Source organism: Salmo trutta, chromosome 19, assembly GCF_901001165.1.
Source record: "Salmo trutta chromosome 19, fSalTru1.1, whole genome shotgun sequence".
Classification (NCBI taxonomy): Eukaryota; Metazoa; Chordata; class Actinopteri; order Salmoniformes; family Salmonidae; genus Salmo; species Salmo trutta.
In genome coordinates this window covers 7,558,300-7,570,484 of record NC_042975.1, presented here as the reverse complement: position 1 = coordinate 7,570,484, position 12,185 = coordinate 7,558,300, and the positions used below count along the sequence as shown (strand labels likewise).

At 41.6% G+C, this 12,185-nt stretch overlaps 1 protein-coding gene across 5 annotated transcripts in view; it reads right to left on the bottom strand.

The window, feature by feature from the left end:
* The window catches only part of LOC115153917 (glutamate receptor 1), a 93,621-nt gene that overhangs the window by 28,379 nt on the left and 53,057 nt on the right, over positions 1–12,185 (bottom strand). For all 5 annotated transcript variants that reach the window (XR_003867790.1, XM_029699594.1, XM_029699592.1 and 2 more), the window contains 5 exons: positions 7,650–7,837; positions 6,132–6,185; positions 2,266–2,424; positions 1,997–2,164; positions 1,062–1,166 (listed from right to left, as the gene is read on the bottom strand). Coding sequence is in view for 4 of the 5 variants with exons in the window: in XM_029699594.1 (XP_029555454.1) it covers positions 1,062–1,166; positions 1,997–2,164; positions 2,266–2,424; positions 6,132–6,185; positions 7,650–7,837 (674 nt within the window). In the remaining variant the exon portion in view is untranslated. The remainder of the gene's footprint in view (positions 1–1,061; positions 1,167–1,996; positions 2,165–2,265; positions 2,425–6,131; positions 6,186–7,649; positions 7,838–12,185) is intronic.

Genomic DNA, 12,185 nt, shown 5'->3' with positions numbered 1-12,185 from the left:
TATTTTTTTTGCTGAGTTTATTTACTCTGATATGCTGTGCATTTTCTCATATGAAATATACATGGATATATTAGAAACTTGAAGCTTGAAGAGCTAGGGTAATTCATTTTCTGATTGACAAACTAATTCTTCGCATATGAATAAATAATATGAAAATCCTACAACTGCGCTATGAAAATAAATATGTCACACACTGGTATGATGTGAACATTGGACATTCATTTTTTGCAAAGCCAATTTGGCTCCAGTGGTTCAATTTGGCTCCAGCAGGTTTAATTGGGCTCCAGTGGTTCAATTTGCCTCCAGCGGTTTAATTTGGGTCCAGCAGGTTCAATTTGGCTCCAGTGGTTCAATTTGGCTCCAGCAGGTTCAATTTGGCTCCAGCGGTTTAATTTTGCTCCAGCGGTTCAATTTGGCTCCAGCAGGTTCAATTTGGCTCCAGCAGGTTCAATTTGGCTCCAGCAGGTTCAATTTGGCTCCAGCGGTTCAATTTGGCTCCAGTGGTTCAATTTGGCTCCAGCAGGTTCAATTTGGCTCCAGCAGGTTCAATTTGGCTCCAGCGGTTTAATTTTGCTCCAGCGGTTCAATTTGGCTCCAGCAGGTTCAATTTGGCTCCAGCAGGTTCAATTTGGCTCCAGCGGTTCAATTTGGCTCCAGCGGGTTCAATTTGGCTCCAGCAGGTTCAATTTGGCTCCAGCAGGTTCAATTTGGCTCCAGCGGTTTAATTTTGCTCCAGCGGTTCAATTTGGCTCCAGTGGTTCAATTTGGCTCCAGCGCTTCTTGTTGCTGGGCACAATGCTAGTGAATGACTAGTCAAGTTTTTTTTTAACAAAGTGTCTTAAAAAAGGATTTGTAGTTAAGACGAAAACAATGTGTACAGAAAATTACAGTTGAGATGATGAGTCCATTGAGGGTGATGTTCTCTGATGGATTACTCCTACTCGTAAGGTCAAGTGTCATACAGTATCCTATCTAACTATCTAAAACAACAGATTTCCCCTGAGGAGGATAAAAAGAGGTTGATTGATAATTATAGAGGTTATGGACAAGTCTCAGTTCACCTTCAGCGGTCCACTCGGGCTCAGCTCCATGACGCTGACCGTGTAGTTGATCCGATGGCCTTTCTCGTTAAACTGGACATGTCCAGTCAAGCCCTCAATTCGAACCTGTAGGACAAACCAGATATTGACCAGGATTGGTATGAAGAACTGTTAACTCTCTGAGATCTGTATCTGTGCAACCTGGAATCTGAAAAACGAATAATGCTCAAGTCGTTTTAAGTAGCTACAGTACGCAAAGAAATCAACACCTAATACAAGGGTAGGCAACTACATTCAGCTGCGGGACAATTTTTGTCTTAGCGGATGGTCGGGGGGAAAAGAGATTTCTTTGATGACGTTATAACGTCTCCTTTTTATATTGGTGGGAATACTTGGGAACAGATTTCCTAAATTAAACTCAATTTTAGTGATTTCCTGGTGATTTATCAGTCCTTTTTGACCAAAAGCTAAAATCCTATAATTATTTTATTTTTTTTCATTAAAAAATTTGGTGAGCCCCCCCAAAAAAATCACTTGCGGGGCAGTTTGGCCTGCGGGCCGCCTGTTGCTGACCACCGATATAATATATATTTTACACAATACTGTATGATTATATTATAGCTAGGAGCAAAAACAGCAGAAATGTCCTTTTCTTATCTCAAGAACACAAGATTGATATTTCAGGATTCCAATATTACCAGCTGGTTGTGTTGACATCGCATGATGTCTAACATAACATTTGAAATCCTACAAGTCTACAGGTCACAAGATAACTATTTAAGGATTACTGTACTGTACATATAGCTCACAAGTTTGCATTTAACTGAGGGTTTAACACAATAGTACTTCATTAAAGCTAGTATTGTTTTCTATTGTACAGTATTTCTCATAGTCATACATGAAGCCTAGTCCTTCTATTCTCTGTGGCTGTGGAGTGAGTGGTGCTATCTGCTTACCTGCTGTAGGGCTCTCTGGATGTCGATACCTTGGCCCCAGGGAGCTGGTGGGTTGGCCAGACACTCGCCAGCGTTGCCTCGCCGGGAGATGTCAATACGCTGCTTCCGGAGGTTCTGAAAGGCGGTTGCCATGACGCTCACTCCGTCGTATGTGAGGGCTCCTGTGTACTGAGAGGGCAAGTCCGACGAGGAAACATTAGAGGCTGATATATGTTTATTGAAAGCTTGAGAACATGAATGGAAAGATCTCCGAGACAGTTCGATCATACCTTCAGTCTTCTCTTGGGTAGCTTGAGGTCTTTGCTGTCAAAGTCCACCCACTCCTCTATGGCCTTGTTGACATTTTGGTCTGAGTAGTTCATTAGTTGGAACCCGGTGATGTTGGCACCAGTCTTCTGGAACTCAGTGAAGTTCATGTCCAAAAATCCCTGAGAAAGAAGGAATCAAATTCTTACCATAGAACAGAAGCAAACTTAAGCTAAGTAAACAAAACAGAACCAAACATGGCCGTAAGCATGGAGCAGATCATTGGATGACAGTGTTTTTTCAGAGTGTTGCTATTGAAAGCTTGGATTACTTAGAGCTGCTATTCAGCTGTTCAACCCCACTCGAGAAGTCACCCACTGGGCAAAAACTTGTTGACTCAACGTTGTTTCCACGTCATTTCAACAACAAAAAGTCAATGTGCTGACGTTGAATCAACATGGAAAACTGATTGGATTTGAATAAAGTCATCAACGTAAGGGGAATTTTGAATATTTTCAGCCACATTTTTACCTATATCCATTGACATGGTGACTGTTTTTGTTGATTTCACATTGAATATACATTAGTTGACAACTCAACCAAACGTAAATCAAAACTAGACGTTGAACTGATGTTTGTGCTAAGTTGGCAGGTCCAGGCAATCACTACAAATCTATGAAGCAGGAAATGTAAACCACTGTTCTACAGTTTGACAAGCAGATGTCTTTTCAACTGCATGTGCCCTCTTTTACTATTTTGATTTAGAAATATGACTCCTTGTAGTCATGCCGATATAATCAAGTCAAACACAGGACAGCACTCCCACAGTCTCTGAGCGTTCAAGGAAGTGTGTACAGTCCATTAAAACACACATCAGACACACAGCCTGACGACTTCAAAATGGAACTTTCGGTAACACTTCACCTTAAGTGTACACTAATGAAGATGTAACTAAATAGTAATACATGTATTTATAACATAGTAGTTACATGTAATTACTATGTAAATACTATGTAATTATACTGTAATAAGGGTTTAGCGGTATAGGTTATTACACAAGTGGAACAAGGACATGTAATTACAAATCAGCTTGTCGGAGGTTATTCCGGATCTTGAAATTGAATTGTTCCTAGTGCTATCTTTGATTGACTTAGGGATATGGTGGACAACCAAGTGGGAGAGGCTCCCCTCACCTTGTTTGCATTTAATTACCAGCATCTCCAGAGTAAGAACGTCTAACTACATTAAACTTACCCCGCTGGAGTCACGCTGCAGCTAGCCTCGGAAACAGGCTTCAGCAAACGTTCTTTGAATGCTTTATTTGAATGATAGAAAGTCACAGATCACATTCTTACCCCCCGAGGCTATAAATAACAAGAAGAGTGTTGGAAGTTTTGGGAGTCTTCACAGGCTGATAACTAAGATCACATCTCGTTACATAGACTTAATCAATAAACAGAGGGAGTATGAGTGTGTTTGTGTGCGAGCATGTGTGTGTGTGTGTGTGCGAGCATGTGTGTGTGTGTGTGTGTGTGTGTGTGTGCGCACACGTGCGTGTGAGTGTGCGTGTGCGAGCATGTGTGTGTGTGTGTGCGTGTGTGTGTGTGCGCACGTGTGAGTGTGTGTGTGCGAGTGTGTGTGTGTGTGCGTGTGTGTGAGTGTGTGTGTGCGCGTGCGTGTGTGTGTGCGAGCATGTGTGTGTGTGCGTGTGTGTGCGTGTGAGTGTGTGTGTGCGTGTGTGTGTGCGAGCATGTGTGTGTGTGCGTGTGTGTGCGTGTGTGAGTGTGTGTGTGTGAGTATGTGTGTGTGAGTGTGTGTGTGTGTGTGCGTGTGTGTGTGAGTGTGTGTGTGTGAGTATGTGTGTGTGTGTGTGAGTGTGTGTGTGTGAGTATGTGTGTGTGAGTGTGTGTGTGAGTGTGTGTGTGTGTGAGTATGTGTGTGTGTGTGTGTGCGTGTGTGTGTGAGTGTGTGTGTGCGTGTGAGTGTGTGTGTGTGAGTGTGTGTGTGTGAGTGTGTGTGTGTGTGTGCGTGTGAGTGTGTGCCCCATCTGGCAAATGGTTCAAATGGTAAGGAATGTTGTGTTGCATCTTGCCACCTTTATAATCATGTTTCCTGCGGCACAATTCGGTTATAAATGTAACAATCCTGCCGGTAAAGTCAACGTTTTTTTTTCTGTATTTCACAGTGTACTTTATGTGTTCTACCACAACAAATGTTTCTAGATCTCTTGAGTTGAGCCCTCTGGAGTGCATGTTTAGACCACGCTCCTGACATGCAACTCTTAAGCAAAACATACAGCATCCATTCCTGGTGAAGTACTGTGTATAACACAAGACGACATACCACTAGAGCAAGCGGCTAGCTTGTTGCTTAATGGGCGACAGTTGACCTCAGATCTCAAATCAAATCAAATCACATTTTATTGGTCACATACACGTTGATTAGCAGATGTTATTGTGGGTGAAGCGAAATGCTTGTGCTTTTAGCTCCGACAGTGTAGTAATATCTAACAAATTACACAACATATACCCAATACACACACATCTAAGTAGGAATGAATTAAGACTATATAAATATGATGTCAGAGCGGAACGGATTAAGATACAGTAGAATAGTATAGAAAACCATATATACATATGAGATGAGTAATGCAACATATATAAGCATTACTAAGTGAATGAGATACCATAGAATATTATAGAATACAGTATATACACATGAGATGAGTAATGATAGATATGTAAACATTATTAAAGTGACTAGTATTCCATTCCATAAAGTGGCCAGTGATTCCTAGTCTATGCCTACAGGCAACAGCCTCTAATGTCTTAGTGATGGCTGTTTAACAGTCTGATGGCCTTGAGATAGAAGCTGTTTTTCAGACTCTCGGTCCCAGCTTTGATGCACCTGTACTGACCTCGGGGTGAACAGGCAGTGGCTCGGGTGGTTGATCTCTATATGAAGCTATGCTAACGTGTGAGGCAACCCTAGACATAGAATGACTTACGAGGCAACTATACTTCAGTACAACTGGATATGTGTGGAATGCAGAATCATTCTAACAGAGTCCCTTCTACCTACTACTGCTGGTATCTAGGAACTCATTAGGTCTGGTGACCAATGAATATTAACATGAAGCAATGAATTGAGCTCATTAATAATAATGGAAAACTAACTTCTGTTAAGTTACGCAAAGAACAAAAGCACACACACATTCATATACCATATATATATATATATATATATATATATATATGTATATATATATGTATATATATATATATATATATATGCACAAGTATAGTGTAAGCATGTACAAGCACACCCATGCACACACACACACACACACACACACACACACACACACACACACACACACACACACACACACACACATAAAAAGAAGCTCAGAGCCCTACAATTGCCTTAAAGGAGTAGAAATGCTAATATACTTGCTCAGCGGGTAATCAGCAATCTGCCTACATTGTGTTCTGCACAGACAAGCAGAAGCTCCACGGTCTGCCAGGTACAGAGAAGATGAAGAGGTACCAATACATGGAACAACGCCACCATAGATTAGTAAAAAAAAAATGGTTTCCATCAATTCTGCAAAAGATGAAACTACAGTTGTGCTTACATGTTTTTAATCGTTCAGTGGCGATGAAGGTGCAGTGTTATTTTACTTCTCAATAGGGGCGTCAGTAGTGTCGTGATCAGAACAACAACAAAAAATACTATCAATTTCACAGTAGAGTTGTCTTGACTGGGAGTTCCAGCAATATCTACAACGAAGACATTTCAGATGGAGTGAAAATAGATTACAATGAAATACATTGGAGCCTGCATGTTGCATTAAAGCTTCAATTGTTTCAGAGAGGGCTAGACTTACCAGGTTTGCCAATATGTAGTGGTAATTTTTTAGGTTCTTCTTCTGAGCAGCGATCTGGAAAGCATAACAAAAATGGGAAATGATGTCCATTTCGCAACACGTCAATGAAGATAAAGCTATTTCATTCCAGATGTGGATTGAAGTGTCCCATTAATCCTGAGTGGCGCAGCAGTTTAAGGCACTACATCTCAGTGCAAGAGGCGTCACTACAGTCCCTGGTTTGAATCCAGGCTGTATCACATCCGGCTGTGATTAGGAGTCCCATAGGGAGGTGCACAATTGTCCCAGTGTCATCCGGGTTAGGGTTTGCCCTGGGTAGGCCGTCATTGTAAATTAGAATTTGTTTTTAACTGACTTGCCTAGTTAAATAAATGTTACATAAAAAAAATGTATTGCGGTCCTCCCAAATAGAAGCTAATTGTTCTTGTCTAATTACTCATCTCCTGTCTCTGCCTGCATGTCTGAGTAAAATATCAGTGCTCAGCAGAAAGGGGGCAGCTGGAACAACTCGCCGTGGAGAGCTGGGAAGGATTTGGCATCTGTCACTGTGGGAAGCCCAATTAGAGCTTTAATGACTACATGTTCACAATCTGTATCAAAATCACTGGTACACCTGTGATGGATAGGCCCGGGATCGCCTCTGGGAGACAGAATGAAGCAGCCGTCAGGGATAATTGAGCCTGACCATATTTCTAAATGCTTATCTGTAAACTACATGTTTTTGAATATACTAATTTCACTAGCTCTCTGCTATTCAGAAACCATGACATTTTTTAGTCATTTAGCAGAAGCTCTTATCTAAAGCGACTTACAAGAGCAATTATGGTTAAGTGCCTTGCTCAAGGGCACATCGACAGATTTTTCACCGAGTCGTCTTAAGGATTTGAACAAAAGCAACCTCTCGGTTACTGGCCCAACGGGACTAAAGAGATTTTACATATTCAAAATAGCTCAAAGGAACTGTTATCCCTCCCAAACAAGATAGACTACATTTATAAAAAGGTTTGCTATGAATGTTTCTTTAGCTAGGTTTTTGAATAGTTTTAGTCCAGATCTACTCACTGTACTGTGGTGATTCCATTTATAGTACAATATATAAATGGTACCAGGGAACAATTTTGTCCCTGGAGAACTGGATGATGATATGATCTTCCAGCAGCAGCATGGAATCCAAGTCATACACATCTATCTTTGTCTTCATTACAAACCTCCTTCCACTGTCCCCCAGAGACTGGCCCAGTATAGAACAAGAGACACTATAACAATACCACACAGTGTTCAAACTGAACCCTTGTAACTGAACCTTTGTCAATAGTTTGAGTTGTAAAACTCAGTAAAAGGAGAAAGGGTTATGTTGTTACTCTAGCTGCATGATCTTCTTGTTGGAGTGAACCCATCCATTCCAATTTACTGAACTAATCTGTTTAGTTTACGGACCATCTCTCCATTCATTAAGCTCTCAATAGTCACCACCCTTTTTTATTCACTGGACTGGACTATCAATCTGATGTTATTTACCAGGTTGAGGATCAAGTTGAGTCTCTCCAGCTCACAGTCCAGGATGATGTTGTACTCCTTCTTCTTCTCTAGGTCCTGAACCACCTTCAGGAAGCCCACCTGATCCATACCACTGTCCAGGTTCACTGATGTCACCTGCCACGTCTTCTCTGCCGCCGTATCCAGAATCTTCTGCAGCACTGTCAGGCCTACAAGACAAACACCGAAGGTACACGCTAATTAGTCTGGGCATATTTGATGGTAAACCACACTTAGGTACTTTACTTAGGTAAAGTAAACCACACTTAGGTACTTTACTTAAGTGAAGTAAACCACACTTAGGTACTTTACTTAGGTAAAGTAAACCACATTTAGGTACTTTACTTAAGTGAAGTAAACCACACTTAGGTACTTTACTTAGGTGAAGTAAACCACACTTAGGTACTTTACTTAGGTGAAGTAAACCACACTTAGGTACTTTACTTAGGTGAAGTAAACCACACTTAGGTACTTTACTTAGGTGAAGTAAACCACACTTAGGTACTTTACTTAGGTGAAGTAAACCACACTTAGGTACTTTACTTAGGTGAAGTAAACCACACTTAGGTACTTTACTTAGGTGACGGGTTGCAGGTAGCCTAGCGCTTATTTTTATTATTTATTTAACCTTTATTTAACCTTTATTTAACTAGGCAAGTCAGTTAAGAACAAATTCTTATTTACAATGACTGCCTACCCCGGCCAAACCCTACACCGGACGACGCTGAGCCAATTGTGCGCCGCCCTACATGACTCCCAATCACGGCCGGTTGTGATACAGCCTGGAATCGAACCAGGGTCTGTAGTGACGCCTCTAGCATTGAGATGCAGTGCCGTAGACCGCTGCGCCACTCGGGAGAGGCGAACTCGCAGTCGGAGGGTTGCCAGTTTGAATCCTGGGTCTGACAGGGAAAAAATCTTTCAGAAAGTGAGCGAGCAATCAGAGGGTTGCTGGTATCAAATCCTAGATGCCATTGCCTGCTGTTGTTCTCCTTTAGCAAGTAATTTAACCTCCCACAACAATTGCTCCACGGGCGCCCAGTGTGGCAGTCCCCTGATCCAGCCTCTAACAGTCCCCTGATCCAGCCTCTATATGTATATAACAGTCCCCTGATCCAGCCTCTAACAGTCCCTGATCCAGCCTCTATATGTATGTAACAGTCCCCTGATCCAACCTCTAACAGTCCCCTGATCCAGCCTCTGTATGTATGTAACAGTCCCCTGATCCAGCCTCTAACAGTCCCCTGATCCAGCCTCTGTATGTATGTAACAGTCCCCTGATCCAGCCTCTATATGTATGTAACAGTCCCCTGATCCAGTCTCTATATGTATGTAACAGTCCCCTGATCCAGCATCTAACAGTCCCCTGATCCAGCCTCAATATGTATGTAACAGTCCCCTGATCCAGCCTCTAACAGTCCCCTGATCCAGCCTCTATATGTATGTAACAGTCCCCTGATCCAGCCTCTATATGTATGTAACAGTCCCCTGATCTAGCCTCTATATGTATGTAACGGTCCCCTGATCCAGCCTCTATATGTATGTAACAGTCCCCTGATCTAGCCTCTATATGTATGTAACGGTCCCCTGATGCAGCCTCTGTATGTATGTAACAGTCCCCTGATGCAGCCTCTATATGTATGTAACAGTCCCCTGATCCAGCCTCTATATGTATGTAACAGTCTCCTGATCCAGCCTCTATATGTATGTAACGGTCCCCTGATCCAGCCTCTGTATGTATGTAACAGTCCCCTGATCCAGCCTCTATATGTATGTAACGGTCCCCTGATCCAGCCTCTATATGTATGTAACGGTCCCCTGATCCAGCCTCTATATGTATGTAACGGTCCACTGATCCAGCCTCTGTATGTATGTAACAGTCCCCTGATCCAGCCTCTGTATGTATGTAACAGTCCCCTGATGCAGCCTCTGTATGTATGTAACAGTCCCCTGATCCAGCCTCTATAAGTATGTAACAGTCCCCTGATCCAGCCTCTATATGTATGTAACAGTCCCCTGATCCAGCCTCTATATAATATGTATGTAACAGTCCCCTGATCCATCCTCTATATGTATGTAACAGTCCCCTGATCCAGACTCTGTATGTATGTAACAGTCCCCTGATCTAGCCTCTATATGTATGTAACAGTCCTGATCCAGCCTCTATATGTATGTAACAGTCCCCTGATCCAGCCTCTGTATGTATGTAACAGTCCCCTGATCCAGCCTCTGTATGTATGTAACAGTCCCCTGATCCAGCCTCTATATGTATGTAACAGTCCCCTGATCCAGCCTCTATATGTATGTAACAGTCCCCTGATCCAGCCTCTGTATGTATGTAACAGTCCCCTGATCCAGACTCTATAAGTATGTAACAGTCCCCTGATCCAGCCTCTATAAGTATGTAACAGTCCCCTGATCCAACCTTTTCATCCTCTGTATGTATGTAACAGTCCCCTGATCCAATCTCTCCAGCCTGTATATGTACTGTACGACTGTCTTTCAGAGGTTGGGATAAAGCAGTAGTCAGTATTTCAGTTGGACCTTGGGTAATAATTGACGAGTAAAATGATCTTAATATTAACTTTTCTTTTGATCCTTTGTAGTCACTAAAATGTAATTTACACCTCTTTTCTTTACACCCCCTTTCTTTACACCTATTTTCTTTACACCTCCATTTGTATACCTCTTTTCTATACATCTCTTTTCTTTACATCTCTTTTCTTTACACATTCTTTCTTTACACCTCTTTTCTTTACACATTCTTTCTTTACACCTTCTTCCTTTACATCTCTTTTCTTTACACATTCTTTCTTTACACCTATTTTCTTTACACCTCCATTTGTATACCTCTTTTCTATACATCTCTTTTCTTTACATCTCTTTTCTTTACACATTCTTTCTTTACACCTCTTTTCTTTACACATTCTTTCTTTACACCTTCTTCCTTTACATCTCTTTTCTTTACACATTCTTTCTTTACACCTTCTTCCTTTACATCTCTTTTCTTTACACATTCTTTCTTTACACCTTCTTCCTTTACATCTCTTTTCTTTACACATTCTTTCTTTACACCTTCTTCCTTTACATCTCTTTTCTTTACACATTCTTTCTTTACACCTTCTTCCTTTACATCTCTTTTCTTTACACATTCTTTCTTTACACCTTCTTCCTTTACATCTCTTTTCTTTACACATTCTTTCTTTACACCTTCTTCCTTTACATCTCTTTTCTTTACACATTCTTTCTTTACACCTTCTTCCTTTACATCTCTTTTCTTTACACAATCTTTCTTTACACTTCTTTTCTTGGCTTCACCTGCTGTATGGGGCAAGCTCCAATGACGTTGTGACTTACAGAAGCACTTGAGTTGACTGAGCGTATCCAGTGAAGCCTCAGTTGATTTCCTCTACTCTCAGCTTCTATTGGACACACGTGTAGTCTTCTCTTTAAAAGTAGATTCGTAAATAAACGGGTATTATAAAGGCCTAATGCTTTTGTGATCAGGAGTGGTTTGTTTAGCACAGCACCGCTGCATATAGAAAACAGAGGATTTCGAGAGCTACACAGAAGACTGTGTACGAGGCAGAGTTGCTCCGGTCGTTTTCACGGCAGTCACCTGAAATCACTGTCACCGCACCTAAAACTGTGACAGCCAGGCTGAGGTGCTGCTGCCTGAATGCCGGTGTATTCTCCCCAGCCAAAGTAAAATGTGCTGCTTCATATCTGCTTTCCCAAGGGCCCTGAGTTTGAAAACGACCAAATGTAGCATTTGGTTCCCCCCTTTCAATACTGGAAATGGAAATGCTGAGTATTTTTGTACTGAGTTAATCTGGAGTCTGGGGTGATCATAGTGAGAAAGATCTATGAAGTGGAGAGAACTTCTCCCCCCCGCCTTCCTTCCTCACCTCTCTTCTTCTCTCTTTGAGGAACATGACTTAGAACTTAGACAGATGATGTGTGAATGCAGCTGAACCATCTGAATTAATGCCATTCCTTCCCCGTATCTATAACCCTGCCTCATCAGTATTCCCCCATATACAGTGCCTTCAGAAAGTATTTATACCCCTTGACTTATTCCACATTTTGTAGTGTTACAGCCTGAATTCAAAATGGATTAAAAAGATGTTTGTCTCACTCATCTACACACAATACCCCATAATGACAAAGTGAAAACGTTTTTAGAAATGTTTGCTAATTTATTGAAAATGAAATACAGAACGATCTAATTTACATACGTTATTCCCACCCCTGAGTCAATACTTTGTAGAAGCACCTTTGGGGTTGATTACAGCTTTATGTTGTCTTGGGTATGTCTGTATCAGCTTTACTTCGTCTTGGGTATGTCTGTATCAGCTTTATGTCGTCTTGGGTATGTCTGTATCAGCTTTATGTCGTCTTGGGTATGTCTGTATCAGCTTGGAGTTGTCTTGGGTATGTCTGTATCAGCTTGGAGTTGTCTTGGGTATGTCTGTATCAGCTTTATGTCGTCTTGGGTATGTCTGTATCAGCTTTATG